The sequence below is a fragment of the Lipotes vexillifer genome, unplaced genomic scaffold (genome assembly GCF_000442215.2).
Source record: "Lipotes vexillifer unplaced genomic scaffold, Lipotes_vexillifer_v1.1 scaffold490, whole genome shotgun sequence".
Taxonomy (NCBI): domain Eukaryota; kingdom Metazoa; phylum Chordata; class Mammalia; order Artiodactyla; family Lipotidae; genus Lipotes; species Lipotes vexillifer.
The window spans coordinates 511,784-531,836 of NW_006796397.1; the positions used below are offsets into that span (position 1 = coordinate 511,784).

At 39.0% G+C, this 20,053-nt stretch overlaps 1 protein-coding gene across 1 annotated transcript in view; it reads right to left on the bottom strand.

Annotated features, from left to right (window-relative positions):
* KYAT3 (kynurenine aminotransferase 3) overlaps positions 1 to 19,373 on the bottom strand; it is a 47,370-nt gene extending 27,997 nt beyond the window's left edge. The window contains exons 1-4 of the mRNA XM_007468507.1: positions 19,269 to 19,373; positions 1,819 to 1,877; positions 1,080 to 1,224; positions 288 to 437 (exon numbers count right to left, since the gene is read on the bottom strand). Coding sequence (XP_007468569.1) covers positions 288 to 437; positions 1,080 to 1,224; positions 1,819 to 1,877; positions 19,269 to 19,367 — 453 coding nt within the window. The 5' untranslated portion in view covers positions 19,368 to 19,373. The remainder of the gene's footprint in view (positions 1 to 287; positions 438 to 1,079; positions 1,225 to 1,818; positions 1,878 to 19,268) is intronic.
* Positions 19,374 to 20,053: the final 680 nt, after the last annotated feature.

The following is a 20,053-nucleotide window of genomic DNA, read 5'->3' on the forward strand; positions in this document are numbered from 1 at the left end:
AGAGCGGTTACCTCTGGAAGAATATAGACTACGAAGGGGCAAAAGGGAACCTTCTGGGTTGCTGGAAATGTACTATATCTTCATCTGGTTTGTGGTTACATGGAGACATACATACACATATACATGTAAACATTTACTAAGTTGTACTTAACATTTGTGAACTTGACTGCACATAAATTATACTTCAAAAATAATTCAAATAAAAAAGAGTATAATATAAGTAAAAATAAAAGCAGGACAAATGATAGTGATTAATATAGGCAACATGATAATGTTAATATACTTACTTCATCTCCCTCATCGATTAATCCTTGAATGGCATTAAAAAGAGATCCATATGCTCCTACTGTCACAAGGATTTCTTTATTTGGATTTATTTGATTTTGATAAAACTTGTCATATAGGCAGGACAGAGCTTTCACAAGTGATGGATGACCCTGTTGAGTAAAAGGAAGAACAAAACCTTAAATTTAATTATGGGACCTACTTCTTTGAGATAGTTTGGCTCTAAAATGTAAGAATTTTTAACATCTGGGTTTTATAATTTTCCAATTTGTATTTTTAAATGGCAATAAATTAAAAAAATTTTTTCCCTATTTTCAGAGGGTTCCTGCATGAATTGGTCATGAAGACTTGTGGTAATTTTTTTTTAGTAGAATCTATGAAATCTCTGGATATCCTAGGCATTCCACCACAGAAAGATGGAGGTTGTGCTGAGGTAGAAAGAAAGAAAGTAACTAGTTGGAAATAGAGAATATTAAGTAAGAAGCCAGTGCTGAGGCTGCATAAGTTTGAAAGGGAGAGAAAACATGTCTAAAGTGAATATTCTCCTTCCCTGCTTGTCATAGGACCTCATCCTGGAACAACGGTAAATGAAGGGCCAAGACAGGACTGTGGAGAAGCTGGAAGTAGGGGACAGCTCATCCTAGGAGATGAGGGTAAGGGTGAGTGCTCCTCTGGTTATCAAGTTGGGACAGTTGGTTCCAGAAAGCCAATTACGGAGAAGTGGTAGAAGTACATTCACGCACAATACAATATAAAATACAAGCTCACACCCCACATAGTCCTCATATACTTACAAAGCCCCGTGTGTACTGATTCAGACTATCAATTGCTGCAATCTTTGATAATTCTTCCTTTACATATACAGGAGGGGATATATCTGGAAGGCCTTGGCCAAGATTCACAACAGAGGGGTCTGCAGCCAACTTGGTAAATTCAATCCTAAGATAAAAAATAGTAATATTAGTAAGTACTAAAATTACAAAGTTAGCTGTTTATACCTCATAGTCTTTAGAAACTGAAAAATAAGACTTAGTTTAGTCTTACAGATCAAACAAAATTAATGAGTTCACGACAAAAATTTTATCATCTACAAAATGACTTTACCTGGAAAAATTATGGCTGAACTGATGAACTTAATGTTTCTTACAAATCGCAGTTCCATGATACCCATATTTTAATCATATATATATATTTTTCTCAACCATCTGCTGCTAGGTTCTCTTATCAACCATTAGAAAGGAGGGCTAATAGGAAAAGTTGATGGATTAGAAGGTAAGTTCCACAAGGGCATCCACCCAATCTGTCATTTTCTCTGTCCATTTCCAGTGCCTAGCTCAGGACCTGGCACATTTGCTAAGTGAATAAATCAGTGTATGAATCATTATTTCCTTCCATTTCCACTGAATGGATGAATTAAAATAAGTGGTTTTATTTATAGACTATAGATAAAACTAAAAATTCCCAAATAAGGATATAAACATGTGGAGGAAAAAAACTTCACCCAATGATTATTGTTTATTCTAACGTACTCACCACACATTGCTATCAAGGCCTTCAATTCGTTTTGCATTTTTGAATTTCAAAGACATTTTCTGAAAGATATAAATATTGAAAGGGTTTTAAAATTTATTTAATCAAAACAAAAATGCCAGAAAATCATGGGTAACTCTTGCTTTTCCCTATTGGCACCATGGAAAAAGCAGTACTGTAGAGATAAATTCTAGATGCCAATACAAAGTTCCAAAGAGCAATTCATCTCCCACCTACTGCTCTAAGGAGTGTTTTTCCTTATGAACCTTAGATGTTTATCTTCTCACATAAGAACAAAAATATCACCCTACCCTAAAAAGTAAATCAATTTAAAGGCCTGAACTATACTGAAGAGAACAATAATGATACTAAAAAAAGTCAGTTTAAAGAAATATCTTGAGGGGACTTCCCTGGTAGTGCAGTGGATAAGACTCTGCACTCCCAATGCAGGGGGACCAGGTTTGATCCCTGGTCAGGGAAGTAGATCCCACATGCATGCTACAACTAAACATCCCGCATACTGCAGCTAAGAGTTCACATACCACAACTAAGGAGCCAGCGAGCTGCAACTAAGGAGGCTGTGAGCCGCAACTAAGACCCGGTGCAACAAAACATATAAATAAATAAATACTTGAGTCATGCTGTGAAGATCATTTTAGGCCAGGTGTACTAAGTTTCACAATTAAGTTCTTTGTATGGCATACAGGAAGCACCAAAACAAATGGTTTTAAAACTACTTAATAAGGAGTTCTAAATAGTAATAATAGTAGGTAACATTATTGGGTACTAAGTATGTATGAGGCACTGTTCTAAGTGTCTTAAATAATTAACTCATTTAATATTTACAACACCTCTATGTAGTGGTTCTATTATGAGCCATAATTTACACATGAGGAAAGTGAGGTACACAGAGGATAAGATCATGTAACTTTACATCTGCCCAGTTCACGAAACCTAGTAGCATTTAAACCCAAACAGATTCAACTCAGGATGTGAACCCAGGTAGTGTGACTTCAGAACACATATTCAGTACTGTTTCCGCATACTGTCTTTTACTTAACAAGACCTTTGATTACTAGAACGCTGTCTCTTAAAAAAGTATATTAGAGGGCTTCCCTGGTGGCGCAGTGGTTGAGAGTCCGCCTGCCGATGCAGGGGACACAGGCCACTACACCAGTGGTTCTCAGCTGGGAGTATTCCTCTGGGACACTGGACATTGTCTAGAGATTTTTTTGGTTATCACAACTCAGGGGCATGCTACTGGCATCCGGTGGGTAGAGGCCAGGAATATGGCTAAACGTTCTACAGGCAACTCCTATGACAAAAATTATTTGGCCCCGAATGCCTAGAGTGTCAAGGGTGAGAAATCCTGCCCTGCACCTTTGGGTGATGGAATTGAAAGTGGGAAACTTAATCGCTTCTGCTTAACTGACCTCAAAGTGCATGAAGAGACAGTGCCTTCATGTCATTTCAAATATTCTGACCCTCAGTCTGCAATCCTTTGAAATACAGAGAGTAATGCTTGACTCTCTCATGGGGATGCAGGAAGAATCATTCATAAAACACACTGTAAAGTTTTCATAAAACTTCCAAGTACTGTAATAAATTTGACGTTGATACCTTTCAGTTCTAAAATTCTTGACTTTATGACTAACCAGGGAATTATCACAGTCTGTAAAAGTTCAGTCTGTGATAGACTGTCCTAAGGCAGAACTTAATTCTCAGTGACACTGCATATTTTTTGTTTTGTTTTTCAAAATACCGTCAACTCTTGATTTTCCTCATAAATGGAAAAGGTGATAATCTCAAGAAGATGAGATTCAAAAATTTCTTTCAATTGAGCGGCATAAATTAGACATTTTTAGTATTAAAATAAGCTTACATTTGCAGAGCATGTAATGATGACAGATCATATAGAAGTGCTTACTCTGTCCTAGGAACTATGCTGAGCATTCTAAACAGATTATATCCATTAATCCCTAAAATAATCCTATGAGGTAAATTGCTGTTATGATCACCAATTTACTGAGCAGTAAACTGCGGTTTACAATGGTTATGTGACTTACTTAACCACACATAGTAAGAGGCAGTGACTGGATTCAAACTGGAATCTTTCTGACTCCAGAATCTGAGCCCTTAGCCACTCCATCACAACATATTGCTTGGGTTCTAACTACCGAGGAATTTCATTAGGACTAACATTCATGGTTTTCCTATTATCTGTTATTGAAACACACTGGACTGAAATCTCTTGAATTTAGCAACTCAAGCATATTTTTATTTCATAGTTGGTAAAAGTAGAGTAGTTCCTGAGAAATAGGTAGAAAGTAGAACATTCTTTTATGTCCTCTTCAGTTGCCTGAGGAAAGTTAGAGAGTGACAGTGCCATCTCACAATTCAGCATAGTGGGAACCTCAGCAATTCTTTGCAGAGCAAAGCTTTTCCTCTTCTGCCTGGGGAGGGGGTACTTTAGGATGCTAAGTAGATCAGCTCTGGGCTCAAAGAAAAACAGTCCCAACTAGACATTGGTTAATCTGGAATAAAGAGCATGATATCAATGGTGATAACAAGGTAAGGTTTTCCTTTCTTCTCTGACCATCATCACCACACCCTCCCCTCAAAAAAACAGAAAACAAAAACCCTTTCAACACTAGAAGCCTTATGATAGACATGATTTCTCTGAAATTTTCACATGCTCCACAAAGTAGCTTAGGCATATAGAGGTTGGGGAGGGGTAGAGTACTCTGAGTTTAGGAAGCTGAGAGAGAGAGAGAAAAAAAACGTAAAACAAAGACAGTGTTATGGGGCATCTGCTATAGGCCATTGAAATGGTAGGTGAGGAAAAACCAGCTGGTGAGGTCAGTTGAACTCTCATAATGTTGAACTCCAAAGGGACTTGGATTCCCCAGACATCTGCTGGGTTAAAGACCCACGAAGGATCAAAGGAGTTACTGAATTGGAGAACTGCAACTTTCTGTTACCAGCCATCGCTAATGTAATTAAAGGAGAAATTATGTTCGACCCCCTGCTTATGGACAGGTAAGATTTTATTGAAAGTAGGAAAACAAGAGATAGGTTGAATACTATTGCCCATGTGATGATGTGTACATAGCGGAGTAAAAATGAGAAAACTGAATGCAACAGTACCAGGGAATTAAACTCTGAGGAAGCATATTAAGCAATGGAGTAAGGATACGAGAAAATATTAAAACTCTGGAAGGTGGTAGGGGGCCAGAGTAGTCTTGGGGACAGTCATAACTGCAACTTTCTGGACTGCAACTCCTCAGAAAGAGAAAGGTGGAGAAACGATCTAATAAACCCTCGCTGAGGCTGCGTGTCAGCTTGGTGTGGGCTAGGCAATGCTGTCCAGGAAGTGCTGCAGCCCCACAGCAGTTAAAGCTGTCAGGGCAGTGGAGATAAGGACAGCAAGTCATCTAGAATCAATTAATGATAACAAGAGGGTTAAAGTGAAACCGGGATTTTTTTTGAGATATGCTAGGCAAATGGAAGAGGTCGGAGAGAAAGTTGTCCGGAGTATCTTTACTGAAGCAAGGCTGAGAGTTCAGAAGTCATGAATTCAGATTTTAATCCCAGTTCTTCCTAAGATATGAGGACAAGGACTTGACTTATTGGCATCTAAAGTTTCCCCTTCAGTGAGAATGAGAGGAGCCAGTGTTCAAGTAACTAAGTAGAAAGATATCAATTGTTGAAATTTCAGGAAGCTCTGAAAAGCTCCAGGGTTCTCCCCACATATCATCAAAGCCATTAATGTCTGGCTGTATTCAATAGTGAAGTTAAAATATGCCTGGCAAGGATAACACATTACATTTCATCAAGGGTACACAGATACTTTCCTTCGAATAGGCTTTAAATTGGACCTTGGCATTAATTTGGCCATTCGAAGATGGAGGTCACCAATGAGTAGGAAGACATGGCCTGAACTGGGTGATGGTGAAGTTGGAATGCAGGTTTTATCTACCTCATAAGCTTGTGTCAAGACAGTTACAAAATGGTACTAATTCTCACCATATCATGGTCTACTATAGGTGACACTTCTTTAATGCAGCCAAAAAAAGAGGGGGAACAATAAACTGGGGGAGGATCTTTCTTAACTATTCTCTCTCTCTCTCTATATATATATATATATATACATATATATATATATATGTATACATATATATATATATATATATATATATATAGTGATTTATTTCTAGGAATTGGCTCATGAGATTTGTGGGAGCTAGCAAGTTTAAAATCTGCACAGCTCCAGCAGGCTGGAGACCAAAGGAAGAGCTCATGTTGCAGCTCGAGTCTGAAGGCAGTGTGGAGACAGAATTCCCTCTTCCTGGGGGAACCTCAGTCTTTTTTTTTCTCTTACAGCCTTTAGCTGACTGAATCAAGGCCACCCACATTATGGAGGGTAATTTGCTTTACTTAAAGTTTACTGATTGAAACGTTATCTTACCTGAAAAATATCTTCACAGAAACAATCTAGACTGGTGTTTGACCAAATATCTGGGTAGTGTGGCCTAAGCAAGTTGACAGATAAAATTAACCATCAGAGTATCCAACGCACAGTGCTATGCCTAGCACATAGCAAGCTTTTAATAAATATCTGATGAATGAATGAGAAAAACCCCACACATTAGGAGTGAACTTATGGTGTCAGCTACCTTAAGTTAATGCTTCAGTAACACATTATCCCAAAGTCTTGGTTGCTTAAAATCATAAGGGGTTATTTCCTTCTCGTGCTACATATTCACTGAAAGTTAGCTGTTGCTCTGTTCCATGTCACTCTAACTCTTGAGACACAGGCTGATGAAATAGCCTCTATCTGGAATATGGCTAGTTTCATGGCAGAAGGAAAAAATTCTTAACAAGTTTCTGCTTAGATGCAGACACATCACTTCTACTCACATTTTATTGGCCAAAGCAATTTCATGGCTAAGCCTGACACCAACATGGCGGAAATGAAGTCTGGAGTTATAATGAGATATGTAGTTATTATTGGTTGAATTGTGCCCCCCCTCCGCCCATTCTTACGTTGAAGTTTTAACATCCAGTACTTCAGAACGTGATGTTATTTGGTAATAGGTTCATTGCAGATGTAATTAGTTAAGTTGAGGTCATTAGGGTGGGCCCTAATCCAATGTGAATTGTGTTCATATAAAAAGGGGAAATTTGGAGAAAGACTGGCATACAGGGAGAATGCCATATGAAGATGAAGGCCGAAATCAGGGTGATGCTTCTAGAAGTCAATAAACACCAAAGTTTGTCAGCTAATCACCAGAAGCTGAGAGACAAACATGGGACAGATTCCTCCTCACAGCCATCAGAAGGAACCAATCCTGCCAACACCTTGATCCTGGACTTCCAGCCTCCTAAACTGTGTGGTAATACATTTTTGTTGTTGAAACCACTCAGTTTGTGCTATTTGTTAAGGCAGCCCAAGGAAACGAAGATAGCAGTGAAATGTATAAGACATGCTACAATGTCCAAAGACATCAAGATTCAGCAGTAGGTGCAAATGCTCATTGTCTAAGAACTATTGTCCAGAGTAGATCCGGTATTAGGAAAAGAAAATAAACCTAAAATCCTATGGGGAATTAAACATGAGCCCCAAGTGTACAATGGAACATCTATAAGGCCTGTATAATTTCTGGGCAGCTAACTCCATGAGGTGGCTTCTGTTCCCAGGTAGATTAATACCTGGCATACATATACTGAACTGCTATGTTATAAATGCAAAACTGCTAGGGTACTAATAAGCAGCATCTTTTGTTGTTAATGTGAAGCTGAAAAAATGAAGTTCTACAGAATCACCATTAAGTGCAACTCTTGGCAGAGATAAGAAAAAGCTTATTGTTATTGTCTTTAAAATGTTTACTGTAACTGTCAGAATAGCTATCATCAGGAACCTTCGTGCACTACTGGTGGGATTGTAAATTGGTGCAGCCACTATGGAAAATAGTATGGAGGTTCTTTAAAAAAATTAAAAATAGAACCACCATATGATCCAGTAATTTCACCTCTGAGTATTTACCCAAAGAAAACAAAGACACTAATTTGAAAAGATATATACACTCCAATGTTCACTGCCTCATTATTTACAAACAGCCAAGATAAGTGCCCATGGATAGACAAATGGATAAAGAAGATGTGGTGTGTGTGTGTGTGTGTGTGTGTGTGTGTGTGTGTGTGTGTGTATTAAACATGGTGTGTGTGTATATACATATATATACACACACATATACATACACACATAGAATATACTCAGCCATAAAAAAATAAATAAAATCTTACCACTTTTAACAACATGGATGGATCTAGAGGGCCTTATGCTAAATGAAATAAGTCAGACAGAGAAAGACAACTGTATGATCTCACTTATATGTGGACTCCAAAAAACAAAACAAACAGAAAAAACAAAATGAAAACAGATTCACAGATACAGAGAAATGAGTGGTTGCCAGAAGGGAGGGGGCGTGAAATAGGTGAACGGGGATTAAGAGGAACAAACCTCCAGGTATGTAAAAAATAAAACATAAGGATGTAATGTACAGCATAAGGAATATGGTCAATAATATTGTAATAACTTTGTATGGGGACAGATGGTTACTAGACTTATTGTTGTGATCATTTCATAATGTATACAAACGTCAAATCATTATGTAATACACTTGAAACTAACATAATATTGTATGTCAAATACATTTCGACTTAAAAAGAAATGTTTACTGCAATGGTACTGGAACAGGAAAGTCTGGAAAGAAGAAAAAAATATTACCCATTATCCTAAGACTCAAGCATACTCAAGTTTCAGTTGTATATAATTTGAGGGCCCTACCTGTTTGACCTGATGCATTTAGATGGGATAGGACAAGTGCAGAAAAAACCCAAATGGTGAGCTGAAGCTGGGGAAATCAAGGCTGTCAATATCTGTGAATCACAGGGTATGAGTCAAGTATAAAAAAGATAAAGAATGCAAGAGAGCTTCCCTGGGCTTCCCTGGTGGCACAGTGGTTGATAGTCCGCCTGCCGATGCAGGGGACACGGGTTCGTGCCCCGGGCCGGGAGGACCACATGCCGCGGAGCGGCTGGGCCCGCGAGCCATGGCCGCTGCGCCTACGCGTCCGGAGCCTGTGCTCCGCAACGGGAGAGGCCACAGCAGTGAGAGGCCCGCGTACCGCAAAAAAAAATATTTAGAAAAAAAGAATGCAAGAAAAGGCCAGAAACAGAAATTACAAAGCTAGTTTTTTGAGAGGTGAAGACAATAACCAGGCATGAGAAGCAGATGGACTGAAGTACTTCAAGACTAGGCTGGAGCAGAAAGGGAGCACCCGTGTAATGGGCATGACTTTAATGTGGTGCCAGGCTGCTGGGGTAGCCTAAACATATATTATCTTTTAGATCTATGAATTAGGTATTTATAGTTGTGATTTAAAAAATTTTTTTTGCCTTTTCTCTTGACAGAGTATCTTAAACATTTTATGAATTTTCTTAGTCATCATAGAATTTTCACTTTTAATTAGTAGGTAATATTTCAGGTTATGAATCACACCTTACTCCTTCATTCCCCTAGTTTGTGCATTTATTATTCAAGTGTTTGGCAATTTTAGGTAGTATGTTTCTTCTGTATATTATGTGGTCCCTGCTTTGTTTCCTTCAGTTTTAGTTTGATGTGGAAAGTGAATGTTTAAACAGATCTGTTTCAAAAAGAAACGTTGTGCCGCTTTCCCTTTGGAAAGATGATGTATTGACACATTACCAGTTTGAGAGTCTGCTAGAAATTTGATAGTTCCCCAAACTGACTAAAAGGAAACTTTGTTATACTCTTTCCTAGCTTAGAGAGTGAGAAACAGACCAGTGCATAGATGCCTTTGAAGCTCCAAAACTATATGAATCAGATCTCTTAGTTGCACAGGCAGAAACTCAATCTCAACAGCTTAGGGAAAAAAGGAATTTATTACAAAGCTCATATCACCATGAGAAGGTAAAAGGTGCAGCCAGCATCAAGGGTAACACTGAAACCAGAAACTTAAACCTCATCAGGGCTCTGCTTCATCTACTTTTCTATGCAATCTCTGTCTGCTTTTCTCCACATGAGACAAAACACAGTTATACCTCCCGATTTCACCACCATAGACGGCCTGAGAGCTGCCTTCTCTGGTGCCAATTTCAAAAATTCTAGGGAAGGGCTCTGAATGGCTCCTCCCCCCCTCCCCAATTTAAAAAGTACTATATTAATATGCCTGTTAAGACTATAATGAAAAGATATCAGAGCAGTGTGAAGCAAGATCATGAGAGAAATAGAGATGTAGTCAACCAAGGATGCCATTTTTTTGGATGCTTTTTTTTTTCAAATGTACTTACTACCCAATCAAAAAATGGTATAAACCTGACTCCCCATCTCCAGCCCCTCTAGATGTGCTCCCTGAGCTAGAAGCTGTCACTGCCCCTGGTAGTATCTTTGCAAATATATCAGCGCCTAACAAAACATATGTTTGGAATGGGGAAAAGCGCATTTTCCAGAAAGATAGGAGGAACTGCTGTCCTTAGAGAATGGGAGGGGGTCCCAGGTCACAGCAGTCTATGAAAGTCCATCTAGAAGGGAAGGCTGATAGGGAGAGGGGTACAGACACCCTACTTCTATGGCAGAGCTGAAGGTATGCAGTGTAAATTTCTATGTCTGGAACAGAGAGCCGGGGAAGAGGTGAATGGAGAACCAAATTCTAAGGCAGGGGTGAAATTAAGTTTCCTCCTATATACCGATGCATTGATTGCAATCTCATATCTCCCTTATATTCGAACTACATTGGCTTTCATTCACTCATGGAACAAATATTTCTTGAATACTTATTTTATACAAGGCACTTTTCTTCTTGGGATATATCAGTGAGCAAAACAGACTAAAATTCTCTATTCTCATTGAGCCTTTCTTCTTTCTATGCCTTAAACACTCCAGGTTTGTTCCCATCTGTCATGGATTATATTACTCTGTATAATTATTCACCCCTCCTTTTCGGAAGGAGTGACTTTGAGATTGGACATGTGATTTGCTCTGGTCAATGGAATGTGAGTGAATGTGACATATACTAGGTCCAGGAGAAACTTTAAAAGCTGTTGCATGTTTTGGCTCAGCCTCTGGTTCTTCTCTCCTCTACTGTGCGAAGACCATGACTCAGGTAGGGGTTACATTTTTACCTTAGATCCTGAAATTTAAAAAAACACATAGAGTGCAGCTGCAACCTGCAGCAAAGCTACAGCTGACTTATAGCCTACACAAAACCTGAGTGAGAATGGGAAGGCTACTGTTATAAGAAGGTAAGATTTGGTGGCTTTTGTTACAGCAGCAGAGCTGACTGATATAAAAGCTTTTGCTATTGCTGTGTCCTCTGCCTAGAATGCCCTCTCTTAGGTCTTCATGTGGCTGGTTCCTTATGTCCTTCTATCCGATATGATCTCTATTCAAATAGAACCTCCTCAGATAGGGCTGCCAAAACTATATGCCCTAACGTTACTCACTCCCTCTCTCCCACTAGTACCACCAATGGTTTTAGCAGTTTTCTCTATTTCATTTTCTTATGACATTCACAACTACCTAAAATTATTTTAACTTGTAAATGATCTGTCTCTCACTAAAATGAAAACTTCAGAAAACAAGACTTGTGTTGCTCATTGCTGTATCTCCAGTATCTAAAATTGTGTATCAAAGGTAATGTGTTCAAAAGTATTTTTTGAATATATGAATGAAATCCTACCTCTTTAATTATCCTCATGTTGAATTATTTCAATGGCATTCTGCCTCTAATCCATCATTTGCAGTGCTCCAGAGCTAAACACTTAAAACACAGACTGGGGGATGCTACTACCTTTGCTCTAAAATCTCCAAAGACTCTCCTCTGTCCATGAAACGTAACTCAAATTCGAACCTGGCACTCAAGGCTCTTAATCTCCTTTCAGCCTTCTCTCACTCTCTGCTGCTGCCTCATATACAGTGACTCAACAGCATAGGACCACTTGCCACTCTCTAATTACCTTCAGTGCCTTTCTGTTTCCGATGCTTTTATTCAAGTTCTTCCCTCTGTTTGAGATCATCTTCTCCATAATCCCCACTGTGGTTGGCTCAGAAATGACCTCCCCCAAAACATCTGCATCTTATCCCTGAAACCTGTGAATGTTACCTTATAGGGCAATATATATCTTATATCCTTGCAGATGTGATTAAATTAAGGATCTTGAGATGAGGAGATAATTTTGGATTATCCAGGTGGGCCCTAAATTTAATCACAGGTATCCATATAAGAGGGAGGCAGAGAGAGATTATACAGAGAAGGCCATGTGAAGATGGAGCAGACAGTGATTTGAAGATGCTGGCAATGAAGATTAGAGTGATGTGGCCATAAGCCAAAGAATACCAGCAGCCGTCAGAAGCTGGAAGAGGCTGGACTGGATTCTCTCTAGAGCCTCTGGGGGGACTCTGGGTGACAATGATGTATCGAGGTAGGTTCAATGTTTGCAATAGATACACCACTCAGGTGAGGAATGTTGATAATGAGAAAGGCTATGCATGTGAGGGCCAGGGGATACATGGGAACTCTGTAGGTTCTGCTCAATTTTGCTCTGAAGCTATAATGCTCTTTTTTAAAAAAGTTTATTAAAATTTTAAAAACTTAAAAAAAAAAAGAGCTGCCAGGGTATTGTGAAATCATGTTCTCTTTCTCCCTTTGGACAAAATGCTGTTCAAGCAAGCAGACACTAACAGAATTATCTCACAGGTAATAGATGTTAGTTCTAAGGTATGGCTCTCCATTCAAAAAAGCAGACAAATTACATTCTTTTGCCACTAGATGGCATGGGAAAATAACAGAATGTTCCTGTAATGAAAAAACTGAAAGTGGAAATGCAAAGTAGGGATGTAGACTTAAAAGACTCAACAAAATATAAAACACTCATATACATGTTACCCAGATTCGGTAATGATATCAAGATTTTGCCTCATTTGCTTCATCTCTTCTGCTTTTCCTTTTCTTTCTTTCTTTTTTTTTTTAATTGCTGAGTAATTTTAAAGCAAATTCTAGACCTTAAGTCATTTGCCACTATATACTTGGCATATATCTCTAAAAAACATTGATATTCTCTTATATAACTCCAATGTCATCATCACAGCTCACTAACAATGATTCCTTGATATCATCTAATACCCAATCTACAGTCATATTTCTCTGAGTGTCTTTAAAAATATCTCTTTACATTTCTGTTGATTGGGTCAAGCTCCTAAACAAGGTCCATATATCATACTGGTGGTTAAGCCTCTCTCCACCCCAGAGCAGAGTCCCTCTGAAACACTACCCACCACCACTTTTCCCCTGTGCTGACTTGTTGAAGAAACCAAGTCAGGAATCTATCCTGTGGTTATGACCCACATTCTGGATTTGTTTGCTTTTCTAATTCCTTACATAACTTGGTCCTCAATCTGCCATATCTCCTATAACTGGTCTGCACTTAGAGTCACTATATAATATCCTTTCTTGAGTAGACAGAGCCAGACTTAGAATACCAGAGCTAATACAGGTGAGAATGGTATTTTAGTTATGCTACTTATAAGCTGTGTGACCTTGGGCAAGTTACTAAACCTATTTAAGCCTCCACTGTTTCATTTGTAAAACAGGATTATAACAAATCATAACTTGAAGAATTTTATAAATATAAAGTGACATAATAAGGGGATTAGATCAAGATGGCAGAGTAGGAGGACATGGAGATCACCTCCCCTAACACATCCAAAATACATCTACAGGGGGCTTTCCTGGTGGCGCGGTGGTTAAGAATCCACCCGCCAATGCAGGGACACGGGTTCGAGCCTTGGTCCAGGAAGATCCCACATCCCGCAGAGCAACTAGGCCTGCATGCCATGAATACTGAGCCTGAGCCCCAGAGCCCGTGAGCCACAACTACTGAGCCCACGTGCCACAACTACTGAATCCCGTGCGCCTAGAGCCCGTGCTCCACAACAAGAGAAGCCACCACAATGAGAAGCCTGTGCACCACAACAAAGAGTAGCCCCCACCCACCGCAGCTAGAGAAAGCCCACGCGCAACAACAAAGACCCAACACAGCCAAAAAAACAGATAAATAAGAATAAATAAATTTACAAAAAAAAAGAATGCACAGACTGAATATAGCATAGTAAGATGTTTAAAAAAAAAAAAAAACATCTACATGTGGAATGATTCACATGGAAGACTAACTGGAAACTGACAGAACGCCTCTACAACCAAAGCTGCAAGAAAGATTTCCACTAACTGGGTAGAATGGAAAAAAGGCTTAGGGTAGGGAGCTCCACCACAGTGAAGGATCTGAAAGGTCTGAGAGAACCCTTACCCTGGGGAGCAAGCGGGTTGAGCCACAGACAGGGTGTCCTAGTCCCAGGGTCCTACATGGAGGAGACAAGCCCCCTGGATGCTGGGAGAATTGTTGGAACAGAGAGAACTAGAGAAGCCTAGACTTTACCTGTGAAGAGTACATGGGGTCTGGCCTGCCAATAAACAGGGCAGAGAGAGCTCTGCACTGGTGGCTGCTGGCTTGCTACATTTCCCAATCCAAGCAGAAAGAATACCCCAGCCTCACCCACTCCACATCACAGCTTGGCACTAGATCTGGGGCAGACACGTCCTGGGAGAAGACTCGATCTAGGGACACAGAGATGGCTTAGGGGCCTGGGTTGTGGTCCAGCTGGAGTGGTGGCCATTGTTAGCGCTTACTCCTGCAGTGCCTGGGAACCACAGTGACCAACATGATGAGGTCCCTTTCACAGACACAAGAGTGTACCAGCTCCACCCACTCCACGCCAGAACTTGGCACTGGATCTTGGGCAGACAGCTCCTGGGAGAAGACTGCCACAGAGGCAGCCCAGATCTCTGGTGGCAGCATAGTCGCCTCATTTCCTACAGCCACAATGTCCTGGCGCCAGCCCCAGCCTAGTGAGTGCTTGGCCTGCCTACTCCACACCATAGCCTTGCACTAGATCAGGGATAACCACAACAGGGTTAGGGATGTGACTTTAGGTTGTGTCTGAGTGGAGCCACAGACACCTACTCAGGTGGTACATCAGACCTCTGTGAGTGCACAAGCCAAACACTCAAGGGGAATGAAGCCTGATCAATCCAGAGCCTCAGTGCTTCTGCTGCAAAAACTGGTGAGCAGACCCTACCACTGACAGGGTGTCAACAGCCACAGAGCAGACAGGAAGTCCTGCTTCATACCCTGCACAGGTTCTAGATCCTCCAACACCAACCACAACCCCTAACAAGGTGATAGCAGTCAGCCCACCCTAAGGGAAGAGCTGTGTGGCATCCATATCAAAACCAGCCTTGGCACCAAAGACACTAGTTTGTGTCTTTGAAGGATATGCACAGTCTGCACAGGGATGCTCCAACATGAAAGCACCCCTACAAGACCACAATAGATAACCATTTCTCCCTAGTTCACAGAGAAAGAGAAAGTTAAGTCAAATGAAAAGGCAGAGGAAATTCTCCCAATTAAAAGAGCAAGAGAAAGCTCCTGAAAAAACTAAATAATGAAACATATAATCAGTCTACCAGACACTGAGTTCAAAGAGTTATTAATAAAAATGCTGACTGGATTAAGAAAGAGAATTGATCTAAACACAGATTATTTCAACAAGGAACTAGAAACTATAAAGACCTAGCTGAAAACAGATAATTGAATTTCTGAGATAAAAAGCACTCTAGGAATAATGAATAGCCATCTTAATGACAAAAGAAATAATCTGGAAGATAAAATAAATCACCCAATCAGAACAACAGACAGAAAAACAAATTAAAAAAAAAAAAGGAACATATGAGATCAATGGGATAATATAAAGTATGCCGATCTATGTATAATAGGGGTTCCAGAAGGTGAAGAGAGAGAGGGGATTGAAAATGTGTTTAAAGAAATTATGGCTGAAAAATCCCCAAACCTAAAGAAGGAAACAGATATCTAGGTATAGGAATCACAGAGAGTCCCCAAAAAGAGGAACTCAAACAGACCTACAGTAAGACATAATTAAAATAGCAAAAGTAAGAGAGAATTCAAAAGGCAGCAAGGGAAAATCAAAGAATCATTTACAAGGGAACACCCATGAAACTATCAACTGATAGAGAACCGAGAAAAACAAAACACAAAATGAAAGAGGGGAAATTGCAATACCACAGAGATTAAAAAAAAAAAATCAAAAGAGAATACTGTGAAAAATTATGTGCCAACAAATTGGACAACCTAGGAAAAATGGACAAATTTCTACACATACAGCTTGCCAAGAACAAGTCAAGAAGAAACAATTTAGGGGCTTCCCTGGTGGCGCAGTGGTTGAGAGTCCGCCTGCCGATGCAGGGGACACGGGTTCGTGCCCCGGTCCGGGAAGATCCCACATGCTGCGGAGCGGCTGGGCCCGTGAGCCATGGCTGCTGAGCCTGGGCGTCCAGAGCCTGTGCTCTGCAACGGGAGAGGCCACAACAGTGAGAGGCCCGTGTACCGCAAAAAAAAAAAAAAAGAAGAAACAATTTAAACAGACCAATCACTAGAAGCAAATTAGAACCTGTAATTAAAAAAAATTCCTCGCAGGCTTCCCTGATGGCGCAGTGGTTGAGAGTCTGCCTGCCGACGCAGGGGACACGGGTTCGTGCCCCGGTCCGGGAAGATCCTGCATGCCATGGAATGGCTGGGCCCGTGAGCCATGGCTGCTGAGCCTGTGCGTCCAGAGCCTGTGCTCTGCAACGGGAGAGGCCACAACAGTGAGAGGCCCGTGTACCGCAAAAAAAATAATAAAATAAAATAAAAATTCCTTGCAAACAAAAGATCAGGACTCAATGGCTTCAATGGGGAATTCTACCAAAGAAACAAAAAAAGAACTTATTCTTCTCAAAGTAGTACAAAAAACTGAAGAAGAGGGAAAACTCCCAAATTCACTCTACAAGGCCACCACTACCCTGATACAAAACCAGACAAAGACACTACAAAAAAAGAAAATTATTACAGGCCAATATCTTTGATGAATATAGAGGCAAAAATCCTCAACAAAAGATTAGCAAACTGAATCCAACAATACTTAAGGAGGATCATATACCATGATCAAGTTGTATTTATTCCAGTGTCACATGAATGGTTCAACATACACAAATCAATCAATGTGATACGCCATATCAACAAAAGGAAACACAAAAACTACATGTATTCTCAATAGATGCAGAAAAAGCATTTGACAGAATTCAACAACCATTCATGGTAAAAAACTCTTGTCAAAGTGGGTATACAGGGAACATATTTCAACATAATAAAGACCATTTATGACAAACCCACAGGTAACATAATATTCAATGGTTAAAAGCTGAAAGCCTTCCCACTAAATTCAGGAACAAGACAAGGATGGCTTGTCTTTCGCTGCTTTTATTTAACATAGTATTGGAAGTCCTAGACACAGCAATCAGACAAGAAGAAGAAATAAAAGGTATCCAAATTGGAAGGGAAGAGGTCAAACTGTCACTATTTGCAGATGACATGATACTCTATGTAGAGAACCAGAAAGTCTCACACAAAACCCATTAGAACCAATAAATGAATTCAGCAAAGTTGCAGAATACAAGATTAAGATACAGAAATCTATTGCTTTTCTATTCCCAAGTAATAAAATATCAGAAAGTGAATGTAAAAAACAAATCCTATTTAAAATCACATAAAAACAAAACAAAACAAAAAACCTAGGAAGAAACTTAACGAAGGAGGTGAAAGATTTATACACTGAAAACTATAAAACACTGATACAGGAAATTGAAGATGATTCAATGAAATGAAAAGATATACTGTGCTCTTGAGTTGGAAGAATTAATATTGTTAAAATGGCCATACTACCCAAAGCAACCTACAAATTTAATGTGATCCCTATCAAATTGCCCATGAAATTTTTCACAGAACTAGAATAAATAATCCTAAAATTTACAGGGACAGTGAGGGTGGGAGGGAGACACAAGAGGGAGGGCATATGGGGATATATGTATACATATAGCTGATTCACTTTGTTATACAGCAGAAACTAACACACCATTGTAAAGCAATTATACTCCAATAAAGATGTTAAAAAAAAATTTTATAGGAACCATAAGAGATCCAGAATTGCCAAAGCAATCCTGACGAAAAAGAACAAAGCAGTAGGCATAACCCTCCCAGACTTCAGACAATACTACAAAGCTACAGTAATCAAAATAGCAAGGTTTTGGCACAAAAACAGACACCCACATTAATGGAACAGACTAGAGAGACCAGGAATAAACCCACCCAGCTATGGTCAAGTAATCTATGACAAAGTAGGCAAGAATATACATGGAGAAAAGATAATCTCCTCAATAAGTGGTGCTGGGAGAACTGGATAGACACATGTAAAACAATAAGGTTAGAACATTCCCTCACACCATATACAAAAATAAACTCAAAATAGCTTGACGACCTAAATGTAAGATATAACATCATAAAACACCTAGAAGAGAACATATGTGAAACAGTCTTTGACATAAATTGTAGCAATATTTTCTTAATTAGCCTCCCAAGGCAAAAGAAATAAAGGAAAAAATAAACAAATGGGACCTAATTAAACTTAAGTTTTTGCACAGCAAAGGAAACCATCAATGAAACAAAAAGACAACCTACAGAATGGGAGAAAATTCCATTTACGATGGAAGGAACCCAAGCATCAACAGATGACTGGCATAAGAAGATGCGGTATATATACAATGGAATATTACTCAGCCATAAAAAGAATGAAATATTGCCATTTGCAGCAATGTGGATGGACCTAGAGAATATTATGCTTAGTAAAGTAAGTCATACAGAGAAAAACAAATATTATATGACAGCACTTACATGTGGAATCTAAAAATACAAATTAATGTATATACAAAACAGAAACAGGCTTACAGACATAGAAAACAAAGTTATGATTATCAAAGAGTATGCAGGGGGAGGGAATTAGGAGTATGTGATTAACAGATACAAACTACTATACATAAAATAGATAAGCAACAAAGATTTACTGTGTAACACAAGGTATTACACTCAATATTTTATAATAAGCTATGATGAAATATAATCTGCAAAAAAATTGAATCACTAAGCTGTACACCTGAAACTAATATAATATTATAAATTAACTATACTTCAATTAAAAAATAAAGTGAGATATTGAATAAAATGCCCAGCAATATGCCTGATACATAGACAGGCAAGCAGTTACCCAGTGAAGGTCAGGTCTAGCTGATGACAAGAGATAATTTCAGTTTATATTACAGAAATACCCATTCTAATAAAATAATTATAAAGTATCTAAAAAATTATGTTTTTTGGACATTGCAGAATGTGTGCAATATTATTTCTGTAGGTGCTTAAGCAATACTTACAGCAGAAGTAGAGAGTCCAAGGATTTTTGAAGCACAAATTGTCTTCAGGAATTTAGGTCTACTGCCAAGGGTGCACAGTCTCCCCCAGGCCAAAAACATGCTACAGGACAAAAGAAAGATTTTTAAAGGGAGTAAATATATACTTATATCACTATTAAACATTTATAGCTAGGTGATAGACCATAAACTTGCATAAAATAAAAATAAAATTTATTGATAGCTGAGTTTTCTTTCTATGATATAATCTCTCATCACTAGAATCATTCTAATAGAATCCTCCTTATACAAATTTATGCATGTGTCGTTTTAAAGCAGAGATCTGTAAGGATGTGGTGAATTTAAAAAACAAAGTTCTAATTTAGTCAAGAGCATTAAACTACAGGAAGTAAAAGTTCCATTCCTAGTAGGCATAAAATCCAGAATATTTCAGTCTAAGAACTACTTAAATTTCAGAATCATCTGGAGAAGTCACTAGTAAAAATGCAATTTGTAACAGTAAATTAAAGTTGTTAGAGACAGGTCATTTAGAAAGTTGTTTCAAAAGGATTATAGTAGGTCCTTGATAAATATGAAGAATATACGAATGAATCTTCCCTTATTTTCTCAGGCGGTACTGCATTCAACAATTCCAGAAGATAGCTAGGTAGCTGGAAATCTATTGAAATGGCTTGCTAAGAGGCATGAATCTAGATTACTTCCCTACTTGTAAGGAAATCATTATCAATCATGGGTCAAAGTAGGGAGATCAAAGCAAAATGGAATTCTTATTATACTGCCATTTAGAA